The sequence below is a fragment of the Oncorhynchus keta genome, chromosome 23, assembly GCF_023373465.1.
Source record: "Oncorhynchus keta strain PuntledgeMale-10-30-2019 chromosome 23, Oket_V2, whole genome shotgun sequence".
Lineage (NCBI taxonomy): Eukaryota > Metazoa > Chordata > Actinopteri > Salmoniformes > Salmonidae > Oncorhynchus > Oncorhynchus keta.
The window spans coordinates 1,569,244-1,596,210 of NC_068443.1; the positions used below are offsets into that span (position 1 = coordinate 1,569,244).

General features: G+C 43.1%; 1 protein-coding gene across 4 annotated transcripts in view; it reads left to right on the forward strand.

The window, feature by feature from the left end:
• The window catches only part of ankrd12 (ankyrin repeat domain 12), a 73,511-nt gene that overhangs the window by 18,301 nt on the left and 28,243 nt on the right, over positions 1-26,967 (forward strand). For 2 of the 4 annotated variants that reach the window (XM_052475932.1, XM_052475931.1), the window contains exons 2-4: positions 15,583-15,738; positions 19,704-19,860; positions 26,473-26,556. In XM_052475932.1, the coding sequence (XP_052331892.1) occupies positions 15,679-15,738; positions 19,704-19,860; positions 26,473-26,556 (301 nt within the window). In that variant the 5' untranslated portion in view covers positions 15,583-15,678. The remainder of the gene's footprint in view (positions 1-15,582; positions 15,739-19,703; positions 19,861-26,472; positions 26,557-26,967) is intronic. The other 2 variants (XM_052475933.1, XM_052475934.1) reach the window with 2 other exon arrangements.

The window sequence follows — 26,967 nt, forward strand, 5'->3', positions numbered from 1 at the left end:
TTATACCATTGACTAGACATGTATGTCTAATTCTCTATATTCTAAGTCTTACGTGAAGGCTATTATGCACATTTGTCAAACGACAACAGTTATTTTTTTTGAACCAACACACCCAAGTAACATTTTGATTGCAGACGATTTGTGTGTCTTACTGGGCTAGCTTCAAACATAACTTGGAGATTGAAAACGAGTCGACGGAGACTCTCGTCTTACTCCACTTCTGAGAGACGACACAGGTCAAAGCACAACTGAACCGGAGGAATTTGTTGATCTCCGTCCGCATAGTTTGAATAGAACTGTTTAATTTGATTTTTAGTTCTCACCTAATTGGCCTCCCGAATGGCGCTGCTGTCTTAAGGCAGTGCTAGAGGCGTCACTACAGACCAGGTTTCAATCCCGGGTCTGTATCACAACGGGCCATGATCGGGAGTCCAATAGGGTTGGCTCAGAATTGGCCCAGCGGCGTCCGGGTTAAGGGGATTTTTAGCAAGTGGAGCTTTACTTGGCTCATTTAGTGACTCTTTGTAGCAGGCCAGGCGCCTGCAGGCTGACCTCGGTCGTCAGGTGAACGGTGTTTCCTCCGACACATTGGTGCGGCTGGCTTCCGGGTTAAGTGGGCTGGTGTTAAGTGCAGTTTGGTGGGTCATGTTTTCGTAGCAATGAGACGAGATCGAAAGTAGGGTAAGAAAAAGCAGGTCAAATACAAAATATTCTCAAATAACATCACTCCCCTTATGTCCCAGGAGTTCAGGTGGACCACTTTTTGACCACACACACACACACACACACACACACACACACACACACACACACACACACACACACACACACACACACACACACACACACACACACACGGGTACAGGAGTATGGTTGGGGTGGACAGTGTTTGACAGGCGTCGTCAATGGCGACGTCACAAACGATGGTTTAGCATATTGTTGAATACGACTGCTCCTCCTGTAGTCTGGCAGCGCAACACAGCGACATACCAAAAACGGCCTGTTCCCTATGTGCCGTAGGCCTGATACGCTTCAAAACGTACGAGGTAGGTAGATTATTAACATAATGAAAGAGAACGGTGTACAACGAGCGTCAATGGCAGAGCAGAATGTCAGATGAGGTCTAATGGGTGTTTCCCCCAGACACTCTGTTCCCCCCCAGACACTCTGTTCCCCCCAGACACACTGTTCCCCCCCAGACACACTGTTCCCCCCAGACACACTGTTCCCCCAGACACACTGTTCCCCCCCAGACACTCTGTCCCCCCCCAGACACTCTGTCCCCCCCCCAGACACACTGCCCCCCCCAGACACTCTGTCCCCCCAGACACTCTGTCCCCCCAGACACACTGTTTCACCCCCCACCCACACTGTTTCACCCCCCCCAGACACTCTGTCCCCCCCCAGACACACTGTCCCCCCCAGACACTCTGTCCCCCCCAGACACTCTGTTATCCCCCTCCCGGCAGGTAGCCTAGTGGTTAGAGTGGAGGGGCGGCAGGGTAGCCTAGTGGTTAGAGTGGGGGCGGCAGGGTAGCCTAGTGGTTAGAGTGGGGGCGGCAGGGTAGCCTAGTGGTTAGAGTGGGGGGGCGGCAGGGTAGCCTAGTGGTTAGAGTGGGGGGGTGGCAGGGTAGCCTAGTGGTTTGAGCGTTGGACTAGTAACCGAAAGGTTGCAAGTTCGAATACCCGAGCTGACAAGGTACAAATCTGTCGTTCTGCCCCTGAACAGGCAGTTAACCCACTGTTCCTAGGCAGCCATTGAAAATAAGAATTTAAAAATAAAATAAAATTGAATAGTGATGCACCGATATGGTGTTTTTGGCCGATATCCGATATGAAGCGTTCAAGTACAGTTAAATAGTTAACACACACGGACGCAGCGGTCTAAGGCACTGCATCTCAGTCACTACAGTCCCTGGTTCGATTCCAGGCTGTATCGCATCCGGCCGTGATTGGGAGTCCCTTAGGGCGGCGTACAATTGGGCCCAGCTTCGTTAGGGTTTGGCCCCGGGTAGGCCGTCATTGTAAATAAGAATTTGTTCTTAACTGACTTGCCTAGTTAAATAAAGGTCACACACACCACACTGACCAAAAAGTTATTTTGTTGGCATTTACGTATGTCCCCATTACCAGTAAAACATTATCACCTATTTCTTTCACTTACTTGCTGTGCTGTTTCATTGCTCATTTGTTCAGTCGTTTCATTCTCAACCAGGATTTCATCATACATGTCAAGCAGTGAAGTTTTAGCTCTGTCTGTCCGTGGCTTCTCTTCCTTCAGTGTCCGTTTCCATTTTGTCCAGCTGTTTGCATCGAAGTAGCGGTCCTTGTACCTAGCATAGAGCACGGTGGCGACACCGTAAGGAGGCTCAGAGAATCACTTGTTCACAGCCTCGAGTACTTTTTTTGTACGTGTTAACCCTACAGTCTTGTGTTGGCAGTTTTGTTGAGTATCACGTTGATGAGCTTGTTTCTCCAGTCAGTTGTCCGAATGGCGCTAAGAGTGTGTTTCATGTTTTAAACCATGTTCTGACATGGCAGCAGCGGTATGAGAACCAAAATCCTCCGGTCGATCCACAGTGCTCTCAGACTCCGTATGCTCATGGGGAAAATGTCAGTCGCGAAGCTAATAGCAAGGACGCTACTAGCAGCTTAGTAGCTAAGCTTAGCTTAGGTTTGTACGTTTGAACAATACGGTGTAACGTCTGAAAAATAGCATGTAGCAGGGCTCGACCAGTCGATTGGTCAGGGCCAATGAATTCCATTATCTTGACGTTTTTTTGATGGATTTCGGCCTTATGAGATCTCGCAGAATATATATATATATATATATATTTTTTTTTTTTTTTAATGTGTGTTGTGAAGCTAGCCACTAAGGATTAGGCACAATTTTGGAATTGGCGGTTTGCCTTCAAAATAAAAGTCCCTCTTTTGAAAGTGATGCAGAAGGTTACAATTGGTGGAAACATGTCATATTTAGACTAGATAAGGTTGGAATGTGAAGCAATGGAAATGGGGTATCAGTCTAGTCGGTGACACCCACAGAACACAACTGAAAGAGTTTACGCAAATATTAGCGTTGTGACTGTGTGAAATCACCTCCCCAGTCAGCCTATTGTGTGTATTGACATTCATATTGCACTGTACAGCTTTACCTAAGGATTGAGGATCAATGAAATGGGATGTCGGTCTACTCAATACACAAGATATTTTTTTTCCCAAAGTCCTCAGTTATCAGACTTCAAAACACCCACACAGTTTGTGTTTTTCCTCTGGAATAGTGTTCAATACACACGTGCTGAATACAACAGGTGTAGTAGACCTTACAGTGAAATGCTGAATACAACAGGTGTAGTAGACCTTGCAGTGAAATGCTGAATACAACAGGTGTAGTGGACCTGACAGTGAAATGATGAATACAACAGGTGTAGGTAGACCTTACAGTGAAATGCTGAATACAACAGGTGTAGTGGACCTGACAGTGAAATGCTGAATACAACAGGTGTAGTAGACCTTACAGTGAAATGCTGAATACAACAGGTGTAGTAGACCTTGCATTGAAATGCTGAATACAACAGGTGTAGTAGACCTTACAGTGAAATGCTGAATACAACAGGTGTAGTAGACCTGACAGTGAAATGCTGAATACAACAGGTGTAGTAGACCTGACAGTGAAATGCTGAATACAACAGGTGTAGTAGACATGACAGTGAAATGCTGAATACAACAGGTGTAGTAGACCTCACAGTGAAATGCTGAATACAACAGGTGTAGTAGACCTGACAGTGAAATGCTGAATACAACAGGTGTAGTAGACCTCACAGTGAAATGCTGAATACAACAGGTGTAGTAGACCTGACAGTGAAATGCTGAATACAACAGGTGTAGTAGACCTGACAGTGAAATGCTGAATACAACAGGTGTAGTAGACCTTACAGTGAAATGCTGAATACAACAGGTGTAGTAGACCTTACAGTGAAATGCTGAATACAACAGGTGTAGTAGACCTGACAGTGAAATGCTGAGTACAACAGGTGTAGGTAGACCTTACAGTGAAATGCTGAATACAACAGGTGTAATAGACCTGACAGTGAAATGCTGAGTACAACAGGTGTAGGTAGACCTTACAGTGAAATGCTGAATACAACAGGTGTAGTAGACCTGACAGTGAAATGCTGAATACAACAGGTGTAGTAGACTATACAGTGAAATGCTGAATACAACAGGTGTAGTAGACCTCACAGTGAAATGCTGAATACAACAGGTGTAGTAGACCTCACAGTGAAATGCTGAATACAACAGGTGTAGTAGACCTTACAGTAAAATGCTGAATACAACAGGTGTAGTAGACCTTACAGTGAAATGCTGAATACAACAGGTGTACTAGACCTGACAGTGAAATGCTGAATACAACAGGTGTAGTAGACCTGACAGTGAAATGCTGAATACAACAGGTGTAGTAGACCTTACAGTGAAATGCTGAATACAACAGGTGTAGTAGACCTCACAGTGAAATGCTGAATACAACAGGTGTAGTAGACCTGACAGTGAAATGCTGAATACAACAGGTGTAGTAGACCTCACAGTGAAATGCTGAATACAACAGGTGTAGTAGACCTGCCAGTGAAATGCTGAGTACAACAGGTGTAGGTAGACCTTACAGTGAAATGCTGAATACAACAGGTGTAGTAGACCTTACAGTGATATGCTGAATACAACAGGTGTAGTAGACCTGACAGTGAAATGCTGAGTACAACAGGTGTAGGTAGACCTTACAGTGAAATGCTGAATACAACAGGTGTAGTAGACCTTACAGTGAAATGCTGAATACAACAGGTGTAGTAGACCTTACAGTGAAATGCTGAATACAACAGGTGTAGTAGACCTTACAGTGAAATGCTGAGTACAACAGGTGTAGTAGACCTCACAGTGAAATGCTGAATACAACAGGTGTAGTAGACCTTACAGTGAAGTGCTGAATACAACAGGTGTAGTAGACCTTACAGTGAAATGCTGAATACAACAGGTGTAGTAGACCTTACAGTGAAATGCTGAATACAACAGGTGTAGTAGACCTGACAGTGAAATGCTTACTTACAGGCTCTAACCAATAGTGCAGAAAAAGGTATTAGGTGAACAATAGGTAGGTAGAGAAATAAAACAACAGTAAAAAGACAGTGAATATACAGTAGCGAGGCTACATACAGACACTGGTTCGTCAGGCTGATTGAGGTAGTATGTACATGTAGATATGGTTAAAGTGACTATGCATATATGATAAACAGAGAGTAACAGTAGCGAGGCTACATACAGACACCGGTTCGTCAGGCTGATTGAGGTGGTATGTACATGTAGATATGGTTAAAGTGACTATGCATATATGATGAACAGAGAGTAGGTAGCAGTAGCGTAAAAGGAGGGGTCGGCGGGAGGTGGGTGGGACACAATGCAGATAGCCCGGTTAGCCAATGTACGGGAGCACTGGTTGGTCGGGCCAATTGAGGAAGTATGTACATGAGTGTATACTTATAGTGACTATGCATATATGATAAACAGAGAGTAACAGCAGCATAAAAGAGGGGTTGGGGGTCACAATGCAGACAGAAATAGTCTGGGTAGCCATTTGATTTCCTGTTCAGGAGTCTTCTGGCTTGGGGGTAAAAACTGTTGAAGTCTTTTTATCCTAGACTTGGCACTCTGGTACCACTTGCCATGCGGTAGAAGAGAGAACAGTCTATGGCTGGGGTCTCTGTCAATTTTTAGGGGCCTTCCTCTGACACCGCCTGGTATAGAGGTCCTGGATGGCAGGTAGCTTGGCCCCAGTGAAGGACTGGGCCGTTCGCACTACCCTCTGTTGTGCCTTGCCGTCGGAGGCCGGGCAGTTGCCGTGCCAGGCAGTGATGCAACCAGCTTTCTGTTGCAGCTGTAGAACGTTTTGAGGTTCTCAGGACCCTAGTCAATGACTAGGGTGGCTGGAGTCTTTGACAATTTTTATGGCCTTCCTCTGACACTGTGTGGTATAGAGGTCCTGGATGGCAGGAAGCTTGGCCCCAGTGATGTACTGGGCCGTACGCACTACCCTCTGTTGTGCCCTGCGGTCGGAGGCCGAGCAGTTGTCATACCAGGCAACTGGTCAGGATGCTCTCGATGGTGCAGCTGTAGAACCTTTTGAGGATCTGAGGAACCATGCCAAATCTTTTCAGTCTCCTGAGGGGGAATAGGTTTTGTCGTACCCTCTTCACGACTGCCTTGGTGTGTTTGGACCATTCAAGTTTTGTTGTTGTGGACACCAAGGAACATGAAGCTCTCAACCTGCTCCACTACAGCCCCGTCCATGAGAATGGGGGGCTTATGCTATAAACTAATAGGCCTTTTACCTATCGAACTGTAGCCAAAACCAAAATAAATATGAAAATAACCTAGGATAACAATAAATGTGGCTCAATTCAGTTGTTTCAGAGTCCCGCAATAAGCGCTACGACACTAATGTTCTCTGGGTGTCATTGAGTAGACTGAAACCCCATGTCGTTGATCCACAATCCATAGGTTAAGGCTGTACAGTGAAATAAGGTGCCCCCAATGCAATTCTAAAGTCTAATACATCCAGTGAGATTTCTACAGATTTGTCATATTAACAAATAATTGTTGTTTATTGATTTTTATATAACAACATTCCAACCTCGTTTAGCGTGATCTATTAAATTATGGCATAATTCTACTATTTGAATTGATTTGCATATCTGTCAATGACATACTTTTATTTTGAAGGCTAACCGCAAAGTCCACGATTGTGGCTAATCCTTATTGTGGCTAGCTTCACATAGATGGGGACCGACCGACCACCATGAATCATATAAGAACTGTCCTATAAATCAGGGTTATTTTAGATGATGACAGCTAGTGAGATAGTTAGCTACTATAGCGACTGAAACAGATTGTCGTTTTGTTATGTTTCTAAGGAAGAACATTGTTTGCATCCCTCAGCTAGCTAGCTATTTTATGACCAGCACTGTAGGTGCGTGAGACAACTTTACCAGCATCATAGCATACGTATCAATGAATCGTTGTGATATATGAAGTACGAGTAATTTGTGTAATAACTAGGTGAAAAATGTATGAACGTGTTAAATTATTATGTGACGTGGAGTCATATTCAGCTTCTGATTGGTCAAGGAAGTCAGTTAAGAACAAATTCTAATTTACAATGGCTGCCCGGACAGCGCTGGGCCAATTGTGCGCCGCCCTATGGGACTCCCAATCACCGGGGCCGGATGCGATACAGCCTGGATTTGAACCAGGGACTGTAGTGACGCCTCTTGCATTGAGATGCAGTGCCTTAGACCACTGCGTCCATGTGTGTGTGTTAACTATGTAACTGTACTAGAATGCTTTAAAAGGCCTCAAAAAACAAATGTAATATCTGTATCAGCCAAAAATGTCATATTGGTGCATCACTAATTTATAACATTCTTTATGAGACTTTAAAAAATAATGGATGTTGACTTAGGCAAAAGGCCTATTAGTTTATATCATATCAAACTGTTGCCAAAACTAAAACAAGTATGAAAATAACCGAAATTAGTGCAACAACAAAAAAAGGGTAAGAAAAATACTGTCCTATATCAGCAACGTTTTGGATAAGGGTGGTGGGACAATGTCATTCCAGACGTCACCCAACCCTTCAGCGGAGTGTATTTGGCGAAGTGCAGCGGTTGTGTGAATCGGGTTGTGAAACCGAATGTGTTGTGATAGGAAGTATCTGCGCTGCAGTTGGCTTCAGCTCGTGTGTGTGGGGAGATAACACAGCAACGTGTTCGTCTTGCCAACATCAGATTATGGGTAAGAGCAGCATTGTTCTTGTTTTAACAAGCAAAAAAAAAAGTATGTTTCTATCCCCTCCTCGCTCGTTCTGCCCCCACCCCATCTCTCGTTCTGCCCCCACCCCATCCCTCGTTCTGCCCCCACCCCCTCCCTCGTTCTGCCCCACCCCCTCCCTCGTTCTGCCCCCACCCCTCTCTCGTTCTGCCCCCACCCCTCTCTCGTTCTGCCCCCACCCCCTCTCTCTCGTTCTGCCCCCACCCCCTCTCTCGTTCTGCCCCCACCCCCTCTCTCGTTCTGCCCCCACCCCCTCTCTCGTTCTGCCCCCCCCCCCTCTCTCGTTCTGCCCCCACCACCTCTCTCGTTCTGCCCCCACCCCCTCTCTCGTTCTGCCCCCACCCCCTCTCTCGTTCTGCCCCCACCCCCTCTCTCGTTCTGCCCCCACCCCTCTCTCGTTCTGCCCCCACCCCCTCTCTCGTTCTGCCCCCTCTCCCCTCTCTCGTTCTGCCCCCACCCCCCTCTCGTTCTGCCCCCCCTCTCTCGTTCTGCCCCCACCCCTCTCGTTCTGTCCCCACCCCCTCTCTCGTTCTGCCCCCCCCCTCTCTCGTTCTGTCCCCCTCCTCTCTCGTTCTGTCCCCCTCCTCTCTCGTTCTGTCCCCCTCCTCTCTCGTTCTGTCCCCCTCCTCTCTCGTTCTGTCCCCCTCTCTCGTTCTGTCCCCCTCCTCTCTCGTTCTGTCCCCCTCCTCTCTCGTTCTGTCCCCCTCCTCTCTCGTTCTGTCCCCTCCTCTCTCGTTCTGTCCCCTCCTCTCTCGTTCTGTCCCCCTCCTCTCTCGTTCTGTCCCCCTCCTCTCTCGTTCTGTCCCTCCTCCTCCTCCCTCCTCCTCTCCTCTCGTCTGTCCCCTCCTCCTCTCTCGTTCTGTCCCCCTCCTCTCTCTGAGGTGTCCCCCTCCTCTCCATCGTTCTGTCCCCCTCCTCTTAGTTGAATCGGGTTCTGTCCCCCTGCACCCATCTCCTCTGTGGATCTGTCCCCATCACCACTCTGGTCCTCTGTCCCCTCGACTCTGTCCCTCTCTCAGGTTCTGTCCCTCTCCATGACTGTCCTCCCAAACTGTTCTGTCCCCAATCTCAGCATCTGTCCCTCCTTTGTTCTGTCCCTCATTTGTCAGCATCTGTCCCTCTCTCGTTCTGTCCCTCTCTCGTTCTGTCCCCCTCTCTCGTTCTGTCCCCCTCTCTCGTTCTGTCCCTCTCCTCTCTCTGAGGTGTGTGAGAGAGAGCTGTGTTAACGACTGCTTGCCATGCGGTGTTGACTAGATAACCATGTACTTAGATAACCATGTACTTAGAAGGGCATGATTAGTTGAATCAGGTTTGTTGTTGCTTGGTAAGAACACGACCCTGCACCCATGCCGGTCCTCTGTGGATAAGACGCCATGCAACAACGACCATAACACCACACTGGTCCTCTGGATAAGAAGCCATGCAACAACAACCATAACACTCAACAGGTGGTGACCCGAACAATAGAATCACCTGGAGGAAGGAAGGACAATATTATAACAATGTCCCGGCCCAAACTGCATGAGTAGTCATCTAATAGTCAGCATCTTGTCCCTCCTTTGTTAGCGTCTTATCCCTCATTTGTCAGCATCTTGTCCACCACTGTGGATCTTCTATCCCTAATATTATTGTCAGCATCTTGTCCACCACTGTGGATCTTTTATCCCTGATATTATTGTCAGCATCTTGTCCCCCACTTGTCAGCCAGCATCGTGTCCCCCACTTGTCAGCCAGCATCGTGTCCCCCACTTGTCAGCCAGCATCGTGTCGGTATTATCTCGATGATATCCCTCAACCCTGATCGTGTTCTTCTCTCTGCATCAATGAATACCTGTCCACTCCAATGGTCTTGGAATGCAGAGGTTTCTGATTGTTTCTCATCTTGGTAAAGACACCATGTCTAGATTTAAAACAATCAAGAATAGCAAATTGTTTTTGGAGTTGTTTTGTTGGCTACTACAGCGATTGAAATTACTGCAAACTTAACAAAGAACTGCTGTTAGTTTCAGAATGGGTGGCATGGAAGGGTCTGAATGTAAGGTATTGTTTTGTATACATTTGCAAAAATGTCTAAACCTATTTTAGCTTTATCATGATGGTGTTTTGTATAGATTAATGAGAAACATTTAATTGAATCAATTTTGTAATAAGGCTGTAACGTAACAAAATGTGGCAAAAGTGATTGTGTCTGAATACTTTCCGAATGCACTATAACTGCCTTAATGTTGCTGGACCCCAGGAAGAGTAGCTCCTGCCTTGGCAGGAACTAATGGGGATCCATAATAAAACCCAGGAAGAGTAGCTGCTGCCTTGGGAGGAACTAATGGGGATCCATAATAAACCCCAGGAAGAGTAGCTGCTGCCTTGGCAACAGGAACTAATGGGGATCCATAATAAACCCCAGGAAGAGTAGCTGCTGCCTTGGCAACAGGAACTAATGGGGATCCATAATAAACCCCAGGAAGAGTAGCTGCTGCCTTGGCAACAGGAACTAATGGGGATCCATAATAAACCCCAGGAAGAGTAGCTGCTGCCTTGTCCACAGGAACTAATGGGGATCCATAATAACCCCCCAGGAAGAGTAGCTGCTGCCTTGGCAACAGGAACTAATGGGGATCCATAATAAACCCCAGGAAGAGTAGCTTCTGCTTGTCCAACTACTGGGGATCCATAATAAAGCCCCAGGAAGAGTTAGCTGCTGTCCACCACTTGGCTTCTATCACGAACTGGGGATCTTCTATTAATGGGGATCCATAATAAATCCCCCTGAAGAGTTAGCTGCTGCCTTGGATCAGGAACTAATGGGGATCCATAATAAACCCCAGGAAGAGGAGCTGCTGCCTCCCTGGCAATTAGGAACTAATGGGGATCCATAATAAACCCCAGGAAGAGTTAGCTCTGCCTTGGCAGGAACTAATGGGGATCCATAATAAACCCCAGGAAGAGTAGCTGCTGCCTTGGCAACAGGAACTTAATGGGGATCCATAATAAACCCCAGGAAGAGGAGCTGCTGCATCTTGTCCACCAACTAATGGGGATCCATAATAAACCCCCAGGAAGAGGAGCTCTTGCTGCCTTCCTAAATTAGGAACTAATGGGGATCCATAATAAACCCCAGGAAGAGTAGCTGCTGCCTTGGCAGGAACTAATGGGGATCCATAATAAACCCCAGGAAGAGGAGCTGCTGCCTTGGCAACAGGAACTAATGGGGATCCATAATCCCCAGAAGAGTAGCTGCCACCTTGGCTTCTAGGAACTAATGGGGATCCATAATAAACCCCAGGAAGAGTTAGCTCTGTCCACCACTTGGCAACAGGAACTAATGGGGATCCATAATAAACCCCAGGAAGAGGAGCTGCTGCCTTGGCAGGAACTAATGGGGATCCATAATAAACCCCAGGAAGAGGAGCTGCTGCCTTGGCAACAGGAACTAATGGGGATCCATAATAAACCCCAGGAAGAGTAGCTGCTGCCTTGGCAGGAACTAATGGGGATCCATAATAAACCCCAGGAAGAGTAGCTGCTGCCTTGGCAACAGGAACTAATGGGGATCCATAATAAACCCCAGGAAGAGGAGCTGCTGCCTTGGCAGGAACTAATGGGGATCCATAATAAACCCCAGGAAGAGGAGCTGCTGCCTTGGCAACAGGAACTAATGGGGATCCATAATAAACCCCAGGAAGAGTAGCTGCTGCCTTGGCAACAGGAACTAATGGGGATCCATAATAAACCTCAGGAATAGTAGCTGCTGTCTTGGCAGGAACTAATGGGGATCCATAATAAACCTCAGGAAGAGTAGCTGCTGCCTTGGCAGGAACTAATGGGGATCCATAATAAACCTCAGGAATAGTAGCTGCTGTCTTGGCAGGAACTAATGGGGATCCATAATAAACCCCAGGAAGAGTAGCTGCTGTCTTGACAGGAACTAATGGGAATCCATAATAAACCCCAGTAAGAGTAGCTGCTGCCTTGACAGGAACTAATGAGGATCCATAATAAATACAAACAGCCGAGAATCCCCTCCTGGATCAAGAGCCTTGCTGTCAAACCTTTTTTAGTTGTTTAACTTTACGACCTTGTCTGTCCTGAAAATAGTTTCAGAGACCGTATAAGATATTCTCTATGCTCTCGTTAGCATTCTCTATGGGATTTTACATGTAATTATTTTACATGTACATTGCTAACCTTCAGATTACAGAAGACCAGTAAGGGTTTGATACCGACCAAGCCAACACTTGGACTGCTGTCCTGTCGTGTCGTCAGGTGCCACAACGAGGGACTTAGGAAAATTCATGGGGAAGAACGACTAGCCCGTTAATGTACAACAGCGAGGAGCTCAAAGTAGAGGAGAAATTTGACTTCATCACTACTATGTATCTGTGAGAGGTATCGACCTGCTGAATGCACCGAGGTGTCTGTTTTTCAAGCTACTAGCTCAGACACCCATGCATACCCAACAAGACGTATCACAAGAGGTCTCTTCACATTCCCCAAGTCAAGAACAAACTATGGGAGGTGCACAGTACTACATAGAGCCATGACAACATGGAACTCTATTCCACAGTACTACATAGAGCCATGACTACATGGTACTCTATTCCACAGTACTACATAGAGACATGACTACATGGAACTCTATTCCACAGTACTACATAGAGCCGTGACAACATGGAACTCTATTCCACAGTACTACATAGAGCCATGACTACATGGTACTCTATTCCACAGTACTACATAGAGCCATGACTACATGGAACTCTATTCCACAGTACTACATAGAGCCGTGACTACATGGAACTCTATTCCACAGTACTACATAGAGCCGTGACTACATGGTACTCTATTCCACAGTACTACATAGAGCCGTGACTACATGGAACTCTATTCCACAGTACTACATAGAGCCATGACTACATGGAACTCTATTCCACAGTACTACATAGAGACATGACTACATGGAACTCTATTCCACAGTACTACATAGAGCCGTGACTACATGGAACTCTATTCCACAGTACTACATAGAGCCGTGACTACATGGTACTCTATTCCACAGTACTACATAGAGCCGTGACTACATGGTACTCTATTCCACAGTACTACATAGAGCCATGACTACATGGAACTCTATTCCACAGTACTACATAGAGCCATGACAACATGGAACTCTATTCCACAGTACTACATAGAGCCGTGACAACATGGAACTCTATTCCACAGTACTACATAGAGCCGTGACAACATGGAACTCTATTCCACAGTACTACATAGAGCCGTGACTACATGGAACTCTATTCCACAGTACTACATAGAGCCATGACTACATGGAACTCTATTCCACAGTACTACATAGAGACATGACTACATGGAACTCTATTCCACAGTACTACATAGAGCCATGACTACATAGGAACTCTATTCCACATCAAGTAACTAATACAAGCAGTAGAATCAGATAATATAAAGCAGATGAAAAATACACCTTATGGAACAGTGGGGACTGTGAAGACACACACACACACACGTTAACATACACACTAAACACACACGTACAAATGGATTTAGTGTTGTAGAGTAGTGGCCTGAGAGACTTAATGTGTTGTAAAATCTGGTGTGTTTTAAAATGTTTTTAACGTTGAATATAACTGCCTTTACCCCTGGAGGAGTAGCTGCAGCTATTGGGGATAATAGACAGTACAGCCATAATATAGAAGTCTGGGATCCATAATATAGAAGTCTGGGATCCATAATATAGAAGAAGTCTGGGATCCATAATATAGAAGAAGTCTGGGATCCATAATATAGAAGAAGTCTGGGATCCATAATATAGAAGAAGTCTGGGATCCATAATATAGAAGAAGTCTGGGATCCATAATATAGAAGTCTGGGATCCATAATATAGAAGTCTGGGATCCATAATATAGAAGTCTGGGATCCATAATATAGAAGTCTGGGAGCCATAATATAGAAGTCTGGGAGCCATAATATAGAAGTCTGGGAGCCATAATATAGAAGTCTGGGAGCCATAATATAGAAGTCTGGGAGCCATAATATATAATATAGAAGTCTGGGAAGTCTGTAAGAGTCACTGACTTCATATCAGTCCTGTACTGTACACGATACAATACATTTCTAGGTGAGCTGTACTGCTCTGTAACATAACTAGTCCACTTCCTCCCTTCTATATATATATATATACACACACACACACACACACTCCGTAACGTAGCCCTCACCCACACACTCATCTCTCTTGTAAGAGAGACCTCCGCAGCACATGCAGTACCACATGGTCTGGTCGGTGCAACACCACAAATACACTCCTGCTTTTAGGTTTCTTCCTAGGTTCCTGCCTTTCTAGGGAGTTTTTCCTAGCCACTGTGCTTCTACATCTGCATTGCTTGATGTTTTGGGTTTTAGGCTGTGTTTCTGTACAGCACTTTGAGATATCAGTTGTTGTAAAAAAAAAAATTAAAAAAAATTATCCGGGATCCTTGGGACGTTCCTATCCCATTTGAAATTTAAAATTTAAAGAAGCTATAATTCTAATCGTTTCAGTTTATAGGACAAAACAAGCAAGTATAGTGTAGCTCGTCATTGTACCATCTGAACTGCTGTGAAATGTATATATTTTTTTATAACCAAAAAATGTAGTATATTTTTTTTCCCACCCAGCTGTTTTGAAGCTGAAACGTCAGTCAATGTATGATCCGTAGGACAACACATGACCATAGACTGAGGTTGGTGGGTGTGTGTGTGTGTGAGGGAGATTTCCCTGTGAGAGTGAGAGAGCCCCTAACCTAATGAATCACACCGTTTTCCCCCCCATAGATGTTGCACTGTATTTCTCTACATGTCACAGTAATGCCACTTTCAACAGTTGTGGAAATTTCCACGTGAAACGTGTAGCAATGCATACAAAGTGGTATCGGCCAATGAGCTTTCTGTTTAAAAAAATAATAATTTTTTACCCGCTTTTACAGAATACATTACCCTCTGATCTCTCGCAGTTATTTTTCATGGTTTTGTAATTGTCAGACCCCAGGAAGTTTGAATAAAATACAATTGAAATGTTTCATTTTGGAGGCGACGTGTTTGGCTCAATTGTAGGCTCTTAAGTTTAAGAGTCATCATATCGGTATGGGGGGGGGGGATATGTCTTAAGTGAATGACTTGAAATTCTCACCATGGCCTCCTGTGTTGTTGTAAGAGCATAATGAACGCGCTGAGCCGTAGCTGTCATAGCTCATCGCACAACTAACATGACAAACACTATATACAGATGAAGTTGGAAGTTTACATACTGAGGTTGGAGTCATTAAAACTCATTTTTCCAACCACTCCACAAATTTCTTGTTAACAAACTATAGTTTTGGCAAGTCGGTTAGGACATCTACTTTGTGCACGACACAAGTAATTTTTCCAACAATTGTTTACAGACAGATTGTTCCATTTATAATTCACTGTATCACAATTCCAGTGGGTCAGAAGTTTACATACACTAAGTTGACTGTGCCTTTAAACAGCTTGGAAAATTCCAGAAAATGATGTCATGGCTTTAGAAGCTTCTGATAGGCTAATTGAGATCATTTGAGAATTGTCGATGTTCTCTTCCTGTGTATTTATAGGAGCCTGATTAACCCGTAGCTAACCTCACATAACATATGTAGTGTTAATGTTCTCTTCATAACATGTCTTCTGTTGTAGGAGCATGATGAGCGTGCTGGGCCGTAGCTGCCGTAGCTAGTCACACGGTGGGTGGGAGGGGAGGGAGTCCATCCGCACCACCAGCAACACTGCACCATGGCGAAACCCGGGGCCGACAGAGATGGATCCATGGTGGACAAACCGACTGGGAAGAAGGTACGCTTATACACACAGCATATATTCTACACCCGCCCGGCACCATCTAGTCTAGCTTCTCTTGATCTCTTTCGGGCACGTATGTCCTAGCCCCCTGGGAACAATACTATATATACAATATAAAGTTTCTGGGTTAGCAAGTAGTCCATGGTCAGATCTACAAGATGTTAAGCAGAGCATGTGATCGGTCTCTGACAACAACAAAAAAAAAAATGGCAGACCAAGAGTAGTCTGTTCTTTAGACCAATATATAAAAAAACTTCCATATATAGTCAACACACCCCATGTGTTAATAAATCAACTATATGTTAGTTACTGAGCTTGTCTGATGCTTTAAGCATTGATATTACAGATGAAGACACACAAATTATTAAAGATGGAGCCAGAGATCAATATAGCCTAACGAGAAGAAAATAAGATTCTAGCACTTTGCTCCTGAACTTGCCAGTAATAGGCTACGGCGGTAATAGGCTACACCAGTAATAGGCTACACCAGTAATAGGCTACACCAGTAATAGGCTACACCAGTAATAGGCTACACCAGTAATAGGCTACACCAGTAATAGGCTACACCAGTAATAGGCTGCACCAGTAATAGGCTGCACCAGTAATAGGCTGCACCAGTAATAGGCTGCACCAGTAATAGGCTGCACCAGTAATAGGCTGCACCAGTAATAGGCTACGCCAGTAATAGGCTACGCCAGTAATAGGCTGCACCAGTAATAGGCTGCACCAGTAATAGGCTGCACCAGTAATAGGCTGCTCCAGTAATAGGCTGCACCAGTAATAGGCTGCACCAGTAATAGGCTGCACCAGTAATAGGCTACGCCAGTAATAGGCTACGGCAGTAATAGGCTGCACCAGTAATAGGCTGCACCAGTAATAGGCTGCACCAGTAATAGGCTGCACCAGTAATAGGCTACACCAGTAATAGGCTACACCAGTAATAGGCTACACCAGTAATAGGCTACACCAGTAATAGGCTACACCAGTAATAGGCTACACCAGTAATAGGCTACACCAGTAATAGGCTACACCAGTAATAGGCTACACCAGTAATAGGCTACACCAGTAATCAACATCTAAATAATAATGATGTGGTTAATCAACATCTAAATAATAATGTGGTTAATCAACATCTAAATAATAATGTGGTTAATCAACATCTAAATAATAATGTGGTTAATCAACATCTAAATAATAATGTGGTTAATCAACATCTAAATAATAATGTGGTTAATCAACATCTAAATAATAATGATGTGGTTAATCAACATCTAAATAATAATGTGGTTAATCAACATTAAATAATAATGATACAACGCTAAAAGATGATCACTTCCATTGGCAATATGTAAAAAATAGGCTCCATGAAGCCAACTAATTAAAACATTGCAGCCTGCAGGTAGAAAATATCCGGATTGTAAAAAATAATTATCCTTTTAGTCACTCTGGCTTCTCATGGCCTGTCTGTATCAACTTGGTCTGGCCCAAAACTCATGCTAGCAATACTTGCAATATTGTATAAAATATTCTGGGCCCTCAGTTTCCAGCGCAGCTGTAGGATATTTTTCGCGAAGGGATACTTAGTAATCAGGTAGGCCTATTTAAAATAAAATAAAAATGATGACGTTTCCTCCGGATCGGAGCATGACATTTTTTTCCCCCTCTTTCCATGCTGAGTGGTTCTGGGAAGGGATTGCCCAAACAGGCCACGTTGAGGTTCTATTGTCATTCTCAATGGATTTAAAAACAGACTTTATGCTGTTTGAGGCGAAGAAACCATCACTGTGGAGCTTCTCGAAGTCACGTTGAGTTAAGACGATCAGAAATAGTATAGTATCACATCCCCATAAGGACACACAGGCTATACTTTGATTTGGACCCTTTTTTATATATTAACAATTTCATTTTCAAGGAGGTTTCTGTTTCTGATAGGGTCATTTTGCCTAAAAACCTTTTTCAGGCTTACCCGTAGAAAAATAAACTACGTCCCTGCCCAGCCTGGCAAGAGTGGCCTGCTGGCATGTTAATTAAAATACTTTCACATCTTACGGTTTGGTTTCAATATTTCAAAACCAAATGGTAGGTCCAGGTTGTCACGTAAATAGATTGGTGTTGGTTAAATGGTGATTTAAAAAAATATTTATATTTACATTTTTTATGAATGGAGCTCATTTGGAACGGCGGTTTTTATTTATCCCTGAGCGATAAGCGAGATTTCCGACCCCCTTCAACTCTGCCCACATACTCTGATATGAAGATATCAGTGGAATAAATGATAAATGCATCCAACTCCAGACGACAACGGGAACTACTCTGTTAACTAAGCCACTGAAATTAAATTGTACTGCAGAAATCAGCATTTCTCAAAACAAACACCATCAATCATTTTTAAAACTATTTCACCCGAGTTTTTATATCATACGTATTTTAAACTATTTCACCCGAGTTTTTATATCATACGTATTTTTGTTTGCTTTAATGTTTCTTATATGGGACGGGCAACTAGTTTTTCGTCACACAAATTTTAATGCAAAAACATTCAGCAGAAAATATCTTAGTTTTCATCAGATTGAAACAGAAGTGCAACGCTATTTGGCTAGTAGCCACACAAGTTTTATTTTTTATTTCATCTATATTTAACCAGGCAAGTCAGTCAAGAACAAATTCGTATTTTCAATGACGGGCCTTGGAACAGTGGGTTAACTGGTCTAGGAACAGGGGGTTAACTGGTCTAGGAACAGTGGGTTAACTGGTCTAGGAACAGTGGGTTAACTGGTCTAGGAACAGTGGGTTAACTGGTCTAGGAACAGTGGGTTAACTGGTCTAGGAACAGTGGGTTAACTGGTCTAGGAACAGTGGGTTAACTGGTCTAGGAACAGTGGGTTAACTGGTCTAGGAACAGTGGGTTAACTGGTCTAGGAACAGGGGGTTAACTGGTCTAGGAACAGGGGGTTAACTGGTCTTGGAACAGGGGTTAACTGGTCTAGGAACAGGGGGTTAACTGGTCTAGGAACAGGGGGTTAACTGGTCTAGGAACAGGGGGTTAACTGGTCTAGGAACAGGGGTTAACTGGTCTAGGAACAGGGGGTTAACTGGTCTAGGAACAGGGGGTTAACTGGTCTAGGAACAGGGGTTAACTGGTCTAGGAACAGGGGGTTAACTGGTCTAGGAACAGGGGGTTAACTGGTCTAGGAACAGGGGGTTAACTGGTCTAGGAACAGGGGGTTAACTGGTCTAGGAACAGTGGGTTAACTGGTCTAGGAACAGTGGGTTAACTGGTCTAGGAACAGGGGGTTAACTGGTCTAGGAACAGGGGGTTAATTGGTCTAGGAACAGGGGGTTAACTGGTCTAGGAACAGGGAGCAACACGACAGATTTTTTTTTTTTTACCTTGTCAGCTCGGAGGATACGATCTTACAACCTTCCGGTGACTAGTCCAACGCTCTAAACCACTAGGATACCCTGCCGCCCCTCCCCTCTAACCACTAGGATACCCTGCCGCCCCTCCCCTCTAACCACTAGGATACCCTGCCGCCCCGAGTAAAGTAAATTAGCTTACAATGAAAAGTGCAAGTCAAATGTTTCTGCATGAACGATGCATGGCCAGCTACATTTTCCTCGTGTTTTGCTTGTCGTTAAATCTACATCTACTGGAGAAAAGCAACCGTTGCCTCTTCCTCTCTGCCGTCGGAGAGGAAGAGTGCCGTTCGTGTGTCCTGAAGACGACAGCAAAGATTTCTCATCCCAGTGGAGATGTGTAACTGAAGCACATTTTGTCTGAAGCCGAGCAGAAATTTACAATCTAACACTTTTAGATCTCAGTTTACAAAACGCAGTAAGATATATTCATTCAGCGTTTAAAAAAATAATTATACCATTTTTCTGCATGGGGGGGGGACACTGAATTCTGCGTTTTAATGTAACCCCTGTTGTAATTCACCCCCCCCTTTCTTTTCCAGAGCAAAGATAAGATTTCCCTCTTCACCAAGACTCCGAAGCTTGACCGCAGTGAGTTTCTGGGGGGGAAGGAAGGGAAACCACCCAAGTCTATCATGAAACGCAAACTGTCCTTCACCGTGAGCCCCCCTCGCAACAAGGAGAGGGAATCAGACACAGGTACCAACATCCCACGTCTCACATGGCTATTTCACAACTGTGTGTGTGTGTGAGAGAGAGAAATAGTGATGGGGTATATTTAACTAAAAAACATTTAATGTACTTTTGTATTTTATTTGAACACAACAAACAGTGTCTTATAAGCCCATGTGGGCTGGGCATCCATGCAGATGCATGATACTATAATACAATCAATCATGTGCTGTACCTTCATAAATAATATATATCTAGTATAATAGTATATATATCTAGTGTATATCTAGTATAATAGTATATGTATCTAGTGTATATCTAGTATATATCTAGTATAATAGTATATATATCTAGTGTATATCTAGTATAATAGTATACATCTAGTATAATAGTATATATCTAGTATATATATCTAGTATAATAGTATACATCTAGTATAATAGTATATATCTAGTATAATAGTATATATCTAGTGTATATATAGTATAATAGTATATATCTAGTATAATAGTATATATCTAGTATAATAGTGTATATATATATCTAGTATAATAGTATATATCAAGTGTATATCTAGTATAATAGTATATATCTAGTGTATATCTAGTATAATAGTATATATCTAGTGTAAGAGTATATAATAGTATATATCTAGTGTAAGAGTATATAATAGTATATATCTAGTATATATATCTAGTATATATCTAGTGTAAGAGTATATATCTAGTGTATATCTAGTATATATCTAGTGTAAGAGTATATAATAGTATATATCTAGTGTAAGAGTATATATCTAGTATAAGAGTATATATCTAGTGTAATAGTATATATCTAGTGTAATAGTATACATCTAGTATAAGATTATATATCTAGTGTATATCTAGTGTAATAGTATATATCTAGTATATATCTAGTGTAATAGTATAGATCTAGTATATATATCTAGTGTAAGAGTATATATCTTGTATCAGAGTATATATCTAGTGTATATATCTAGTGTATATCTAGTGTATATCTAGTGTAATAGTGTATATCTAGTATATATCTTGTGTAGAGTATATATCTAGTATAAGAGTATATATCTAGTGTATATCTAGTGTAAGAGTATATATCTAGTGTAAGACTATATATCTAGTGTATATCTAGTGTAAGAGTGTATATCTAGTGTAAGAGTATATATCTAGTGTATATCTAGTGTAAGAGTATATATCCAGTGTATATCTAGTGTAAGAGTGTATATCTAGTGTAAGAGTGTATATATATAGTGTAAGAGTATATATCTAGTGTAAGAGTGTATATATCTAGTGTATATCTAGTGTAAGAGTGTATATATCTAGTGTATATCTAGTGTAAGTGTGTATATCTAGTGTAAGAGTGTATATCTAGTGTAAGAGTGTGTATATCTAGTGTAAGAGTGTATATATCTAGTGTAAGAGTGTATATATCTAGTGTAAGAGTGTATATATCTAGTTTAAGAGTGTATATATCTAGTGTAAGAGTGTATATATCTAGTTTAAGAGTGTATATATCTAGTGTAAGAGTGTATATATCTAGTGTAAGAGTGTATATATCTAGTGTAAGAGTGTATATATCTAGTGTAAGAGTGTATATATCTAGTGTAAGAGTGTATATATCTAGTGTAAGAGTGTATATATCTAGTGTAAGAGTGTATATATCTAGTGTAAGAGTGTATATATCTAGTGTAAGAGTGTATATATCTAGTGTGAGTGTATATATCTAGTGTGAGTGTATATATCTAGTGTGAGTGTATATATCTAGTGTGAGTGTATATATCTAGTGTGAGTGTATATATCTAGTGTGAGTGTATATATCTAGTGTAAGAGTGTATATATATGTAGTGTGAGTGTATATATATGTAGTGTAAGAGTATATATCTAGTGTATATCTAGTGTAAGAGTATATATCTAGTGTGTATATCTAGTGTAAGAGTATATATCTAGTGTATATATCTAGTGTGTATATCTAGTGTAAGAGTATATATCTAGTGTGTATATCTAGTGTAAGAGTGTATATATCTAGTGTGTATATCTAGTGTATATATGTAGTGTAAGAGTGTATATATCTAGTGTAAGAGTGTATATATCTAGTGTAAGAGTGTGTATATCTAGTGTAAGAGTGTGTATATCTAGTGTAAGAGTGTGTATATCTAGTGTAAGAGTGTGTATATCTAGTGTAAGAGTGTGTATATCTAGTGTAAGAGTGTGTATATCTAGTGTAAGAGTGTGTATATCTAGTGTAAGAGTGTGTATATCTAGTGTAAGAGTGTGTATATCTAGTGTAAGAGTATATCTAGTATAAGAATGTATATCTAGTATAAGAATGTATATATCTAGTATATATCTATGAGTGTATATCTAGAATAAGAGTATATATATATATAAGAGTATAAATCTAGCGTATATCTAGTATAAGATTATATATCTAGTATAAGAGTATATATCTGGCATATATCGAGTGTATCTAGTATTGGAGTGTATATCTAGTATTGGAGTGTATATCTAGTATTGGAGTGTATATCTAGTATTGGAGTGTATATCTAGTATTGGAGTGTATATCTAGTATTGGAGTGTATATCTAGTATTGGAGTGTATATCTAGTATTGGAGTGTATATCTAGTAGTATAAGAGGCCTACAAACCTGACTCAGTTACACCAGCTCTTTCAGGAGGCCTACAAACCTGACTCAGTTACACCAGCTCTTTCAGGAGGAATGGGCCAAAATTCACCCAACTTATTGTGGGACGCTTGTGGAAGTCTACCCAAAACATTTGACCCAAGCTAAACAATTTAAAGGCAATGCTAGCAAATACTAATTGAGTGTTTGTACACTTCTGACCCACTGGGAATGTGATGAAAGAAATCAAATAAATCATTCTCTCTACAATTTATTCCGACATTTCACATTCTTAAAATAAAGTGGTGATTATAACTGACCTTTTTACTAGGATTAAATGTCAGGAATTGTGAAAAGTTTAAGTTTAAAAGTTTAAGTTTAAATGTATTTGGTTTAAAGGTGTATGTAAACATGTTCACAGTAACGTTAAGTAAACAACACGATCTGAAAGTGTGTAAGGTCGTTGGTTGACTGGAGCGTCGGCTAAATGACTAAAATATGAACGTTAAATGCTGCAGTCAGAATCTGACGTCTGGGGTTGCCTTGTTCTTCTACAACACCAAGATATTCAGCTTCTTGTTTTCACTTCTAACTCAAATCTGGAACAGCCAGAGGGGTGTACTGAGGCAATAGTATTATTATATTATTATATTATAATAGTAGCACTGCTCATTGCCGGTATAATTAAGCCTTTATCTGGTGTAATGGCCTTATACTTTCTGTGTTGAGCTTCCCTGTAACCACACACACACACACACACACACACACACACACACACACACACACACACACACACACACAGTCCCCTGTATCCAACCAACCAATGTTTTGTATATTGAAACCCCTTATTGCAACTTTCCCAACAACACACACAGTGCTGCTATTCTTTGAAGTCTATAACCAGTCATTTTCAGTCAGATCCTGGATCTGAAACGGGGTTGAATCTGTAATTACTATGACGGAAGGAGGGCCCTGGGTAAGGTGGCCTAAACAGGACAAACTTAGGCCTACACAATCAGTGAACCATACTCCTTCACCCACACACACTCGGTGAACCGTTACTCCGTCTCCTCCACGTTTTTAGCTCTGAATACATTTTATACTGAATGTTTTCCCATAATCCCATGGAGTAAGCCCTGTCCCTGGCTCTGTCCCTGGTCCTGTCCCTGGTCGTACTCTCCTCCCAATTTTAGCTCAGATGAAATGTATTGAGTCTACAATACATAAAAAAAAAAACTATTGAGTAGAAGTTTGAGTTGCACTGTGACAATTCCTAATTGTGTTAAAGGATGAGTCTTTGGTTAAATCGTAAGTTAAGTCAAATCCTGGCTTCTGGTTCATGCTGACGTGATGTAGTGCATTAAAAGTATTCAGACCCCTTGACTTTATCCACATTTTGTTACGTTACAGCCTGATTCTAAAATGTATTACATACTTTTTTCCCCCTCATCAATCTACACCTAATAATGAACAATGAATCTTACTTTAAAGCCCTTAACAAAAAATGCAGTAAAAAAAAAAAAATAACTAAAAATTAATCAAATAAACAAGTTATTTAAGAGGCATTAAAATTAGAATAGCGAGGCTCTATACAGTGGGTACCGGTACAGAGTCGATGTGGAGGCTATATACAGGGGGTACCGGTACAGAGTCAATGTGGAGGCTATATACAGGGGGTACAGAGTCGTGGAGGCTACAGAGTCAATGTGGAGGCTATATACAGGGGGTACCGGTACAGAGTCAATGTGGAGGCTATATACAGGGGGTATACAGAGTCAATGTGGAGGCTATATACAGAGTCAATGTGGAGGCTATATACAGGGTAATTACGGGTACAGAGTCAATGTGGAGGCTATATACAGGGTATTACGGTACAGAGTCAATGTGGAGGCTATATACAGGGGGTACCGGTACAGAGTCAATGTGGAGGCTATATACAGGGGGTACAGAGTCAATGGTACAGAGTCAATGTGGAGGCTATATACAGGGGGTACCGGTACAGAGTCAGTGTGGAGGCTATATACATGGGGTACCGGGGATACAGAGTCAATGTGGAGGCTATATATAGGGGTCAATGTAGGCTATATACAGGGGGTACAGAGTCAATGTGGAGGCTATATACAGGGGGTACCGGTACAGAGTCAATGTGGAGGCTATATACAGGGGGTACCGGTACAGAGTCAATGTGGAGGCTATATACAGGGGGTACCGGTACAGAGTCAATGAGCGGGGGCACCGGTTAGTCGAGGTAATGGAGGTAATATCAACATGTAGGTAGAGTTGTTAAAGTCACTATGTATAGATGATAACAACAGAGAGACTATATAGTCTGGTTAGTCGAGGTAATTGAGGTAATATGAACATGTAGGTAGAGTTATTAAAGTCACTATGTATAGATGATAACAACAAGAGAGTAGCAGTGGTGTTAAATGGGGCAATGCAAATAGTCTGGGTAGCCATTTGATTAGATGTTCAGGAGTCTTATGGCTTGGGGGTAGAAGCTGTTTAGAAGCCTCTTGGACCAAGACTTGGTGCTCCGGTACCGCTTGCCGTGCAGTAGCAGAGAGAACAGTCAATGACAAGGCTGGCTGGAGTCTTTGACAATTTTTATGGCCTTCCTCTGACACTGTGTGGTATAGAGGTCCTGGATGGCAGGAAGCTTGGCCCCAGTGATGTACTGGGCCATTCGCACTACCCTCTGTTGTGCCTTGCGGTCGGAGGCCAAGCAGTTGTCATACCAGGCAACTGGTCAGGATGCTCTCGATGGTGCAGCTGTAGAACCTTTTGAGGATCTGAGGAACCATGACAAATATTTTCAGTCTCCTGAGGGGGAATAGGTGTTGTCGTGTCCTCTTCACGACTGTCTTGGTGTGTTTGGACCATGTTAGTTTGTTGGTGATGTGGACACCAAGGAACTTGGAGCTTTCAATCTGCTCCACTGCAGCCCCGTCCGTGAGAATGAGGGCGTGCTCGGTCCTTCTTTTTCCTGTTGTCCACAATCATCTCCTTTGTCTTGATCACGTTGAGGGAGAGGTTGTTGTCCTGGCACCACACGGCCAGGTCTCTGACCACCTCCCTATAGGCTCTCGTTGTTGTTGATGATAATGTTGTGTCGTCGGCAAACTTAATGATGGTGTTGGAGTTGTGCCTGGCCATGCAGTCATGAGTGAACAGGGTGAGGAGGCTGAGCACGCACCCCTGAGGAGCCCCCATGTTGAGGATCAGCGTGGCAGATGTGTTGTTACCTATCCTCACCACCTGGGGGCGGCCCATCAGGAAGTCCAGGATCCAGTTGCAGAGGGAGGGATTCAGTCCCACGGTCTCTAGCTTGGTGATGAGTTTGGAGGGGACTATGGTGTTGAACGCTGAGCTGTAGTCAATGAACAGCACTCTCACATAGGTGTTCCTTTTGTCCAGGTGGGAAAGGGCAGTGTGGAGTGCAATAGAGATTGCATCATCTCTGGATCTGTTAGGGCGGTATGCAAATTGGAGTGGGTCATGGGTTTCTGGGATAAATGGTGTTGATGTGAGCCATGACCAGCCTTTCAAAGCACTTCATGGCTACGGACGTTAGTGCTATGAGTCTGTAGTCATTTAGGCAGGTTACCTTAGTGTTCTTGGGCACAGGTGGCCTGCTTAAAACATGTTGGTATGACAGACACAATCAGGGAGAAATTGAAAATGTCAGTGAAGACACCTGCCAGTTTTGTGTGCTTTTGGGTAGTGAAGGAAAGCAACAGCCCACTCCACCCTGGATCTTCACCGTCTCCTGTACTGACTCATATGTTTTGAGAGGTGTGTGTGTGTGTGTGTGTGTGTGTGTGTGTGTGTGTGGCGTGCATTAATGCGTTGCTTTCCCCCTGCTCTCTCCTCTCCCTCCCTCCCTCCTCCTCATCTCCCCCTCTCTTCCCTCTCTCCCTTCCTCTTTCCTCCATTCCTCTTCCCTCCCTTCCTCTTCCTCTCCTTACCCCCCCCACCGCCCCATGTCTCTGCTTTGCCCAGTAGATGAGTCAGACCCAGGCCAGTCCACTGAGTCCTGGGGAGAGTCTGAAGGGAGGTTAGTGACTCCCTGCAGGATGTGTTTAGCAGGTAACTGTCACTGCAGCCTGGGTCCTCGAGTCTACGCTATGCTGCTATGAAGTTAACACACACACACATGCACACACACACATATATACATACACATACATGTATTGTGTGTAGGTGTGTAGGTGTCTTGTAGTAACTGCAGCAACTCCATGTCATGTACCCAACACCCTCTGCCATGCTGTAAACACACACACTTGCAGTGGCTTTATAGTTTCCCTTGCATGCTACTATGCGGTCTTCCTATCCTGTTATGCTAGTCTAATCCCAGTCTTCCTATCCTGTTATGCTAGTCTAATCCCAGTCTTCCTATCCTGTTATGCTAGTCTAATCCCGTCTTCCTACCTTGTTAGGTTAGTCCCCAGTCTTCCTATCCTGTTATGTTAGTCTAATCCCAGTCTTCCTACCCTGTTA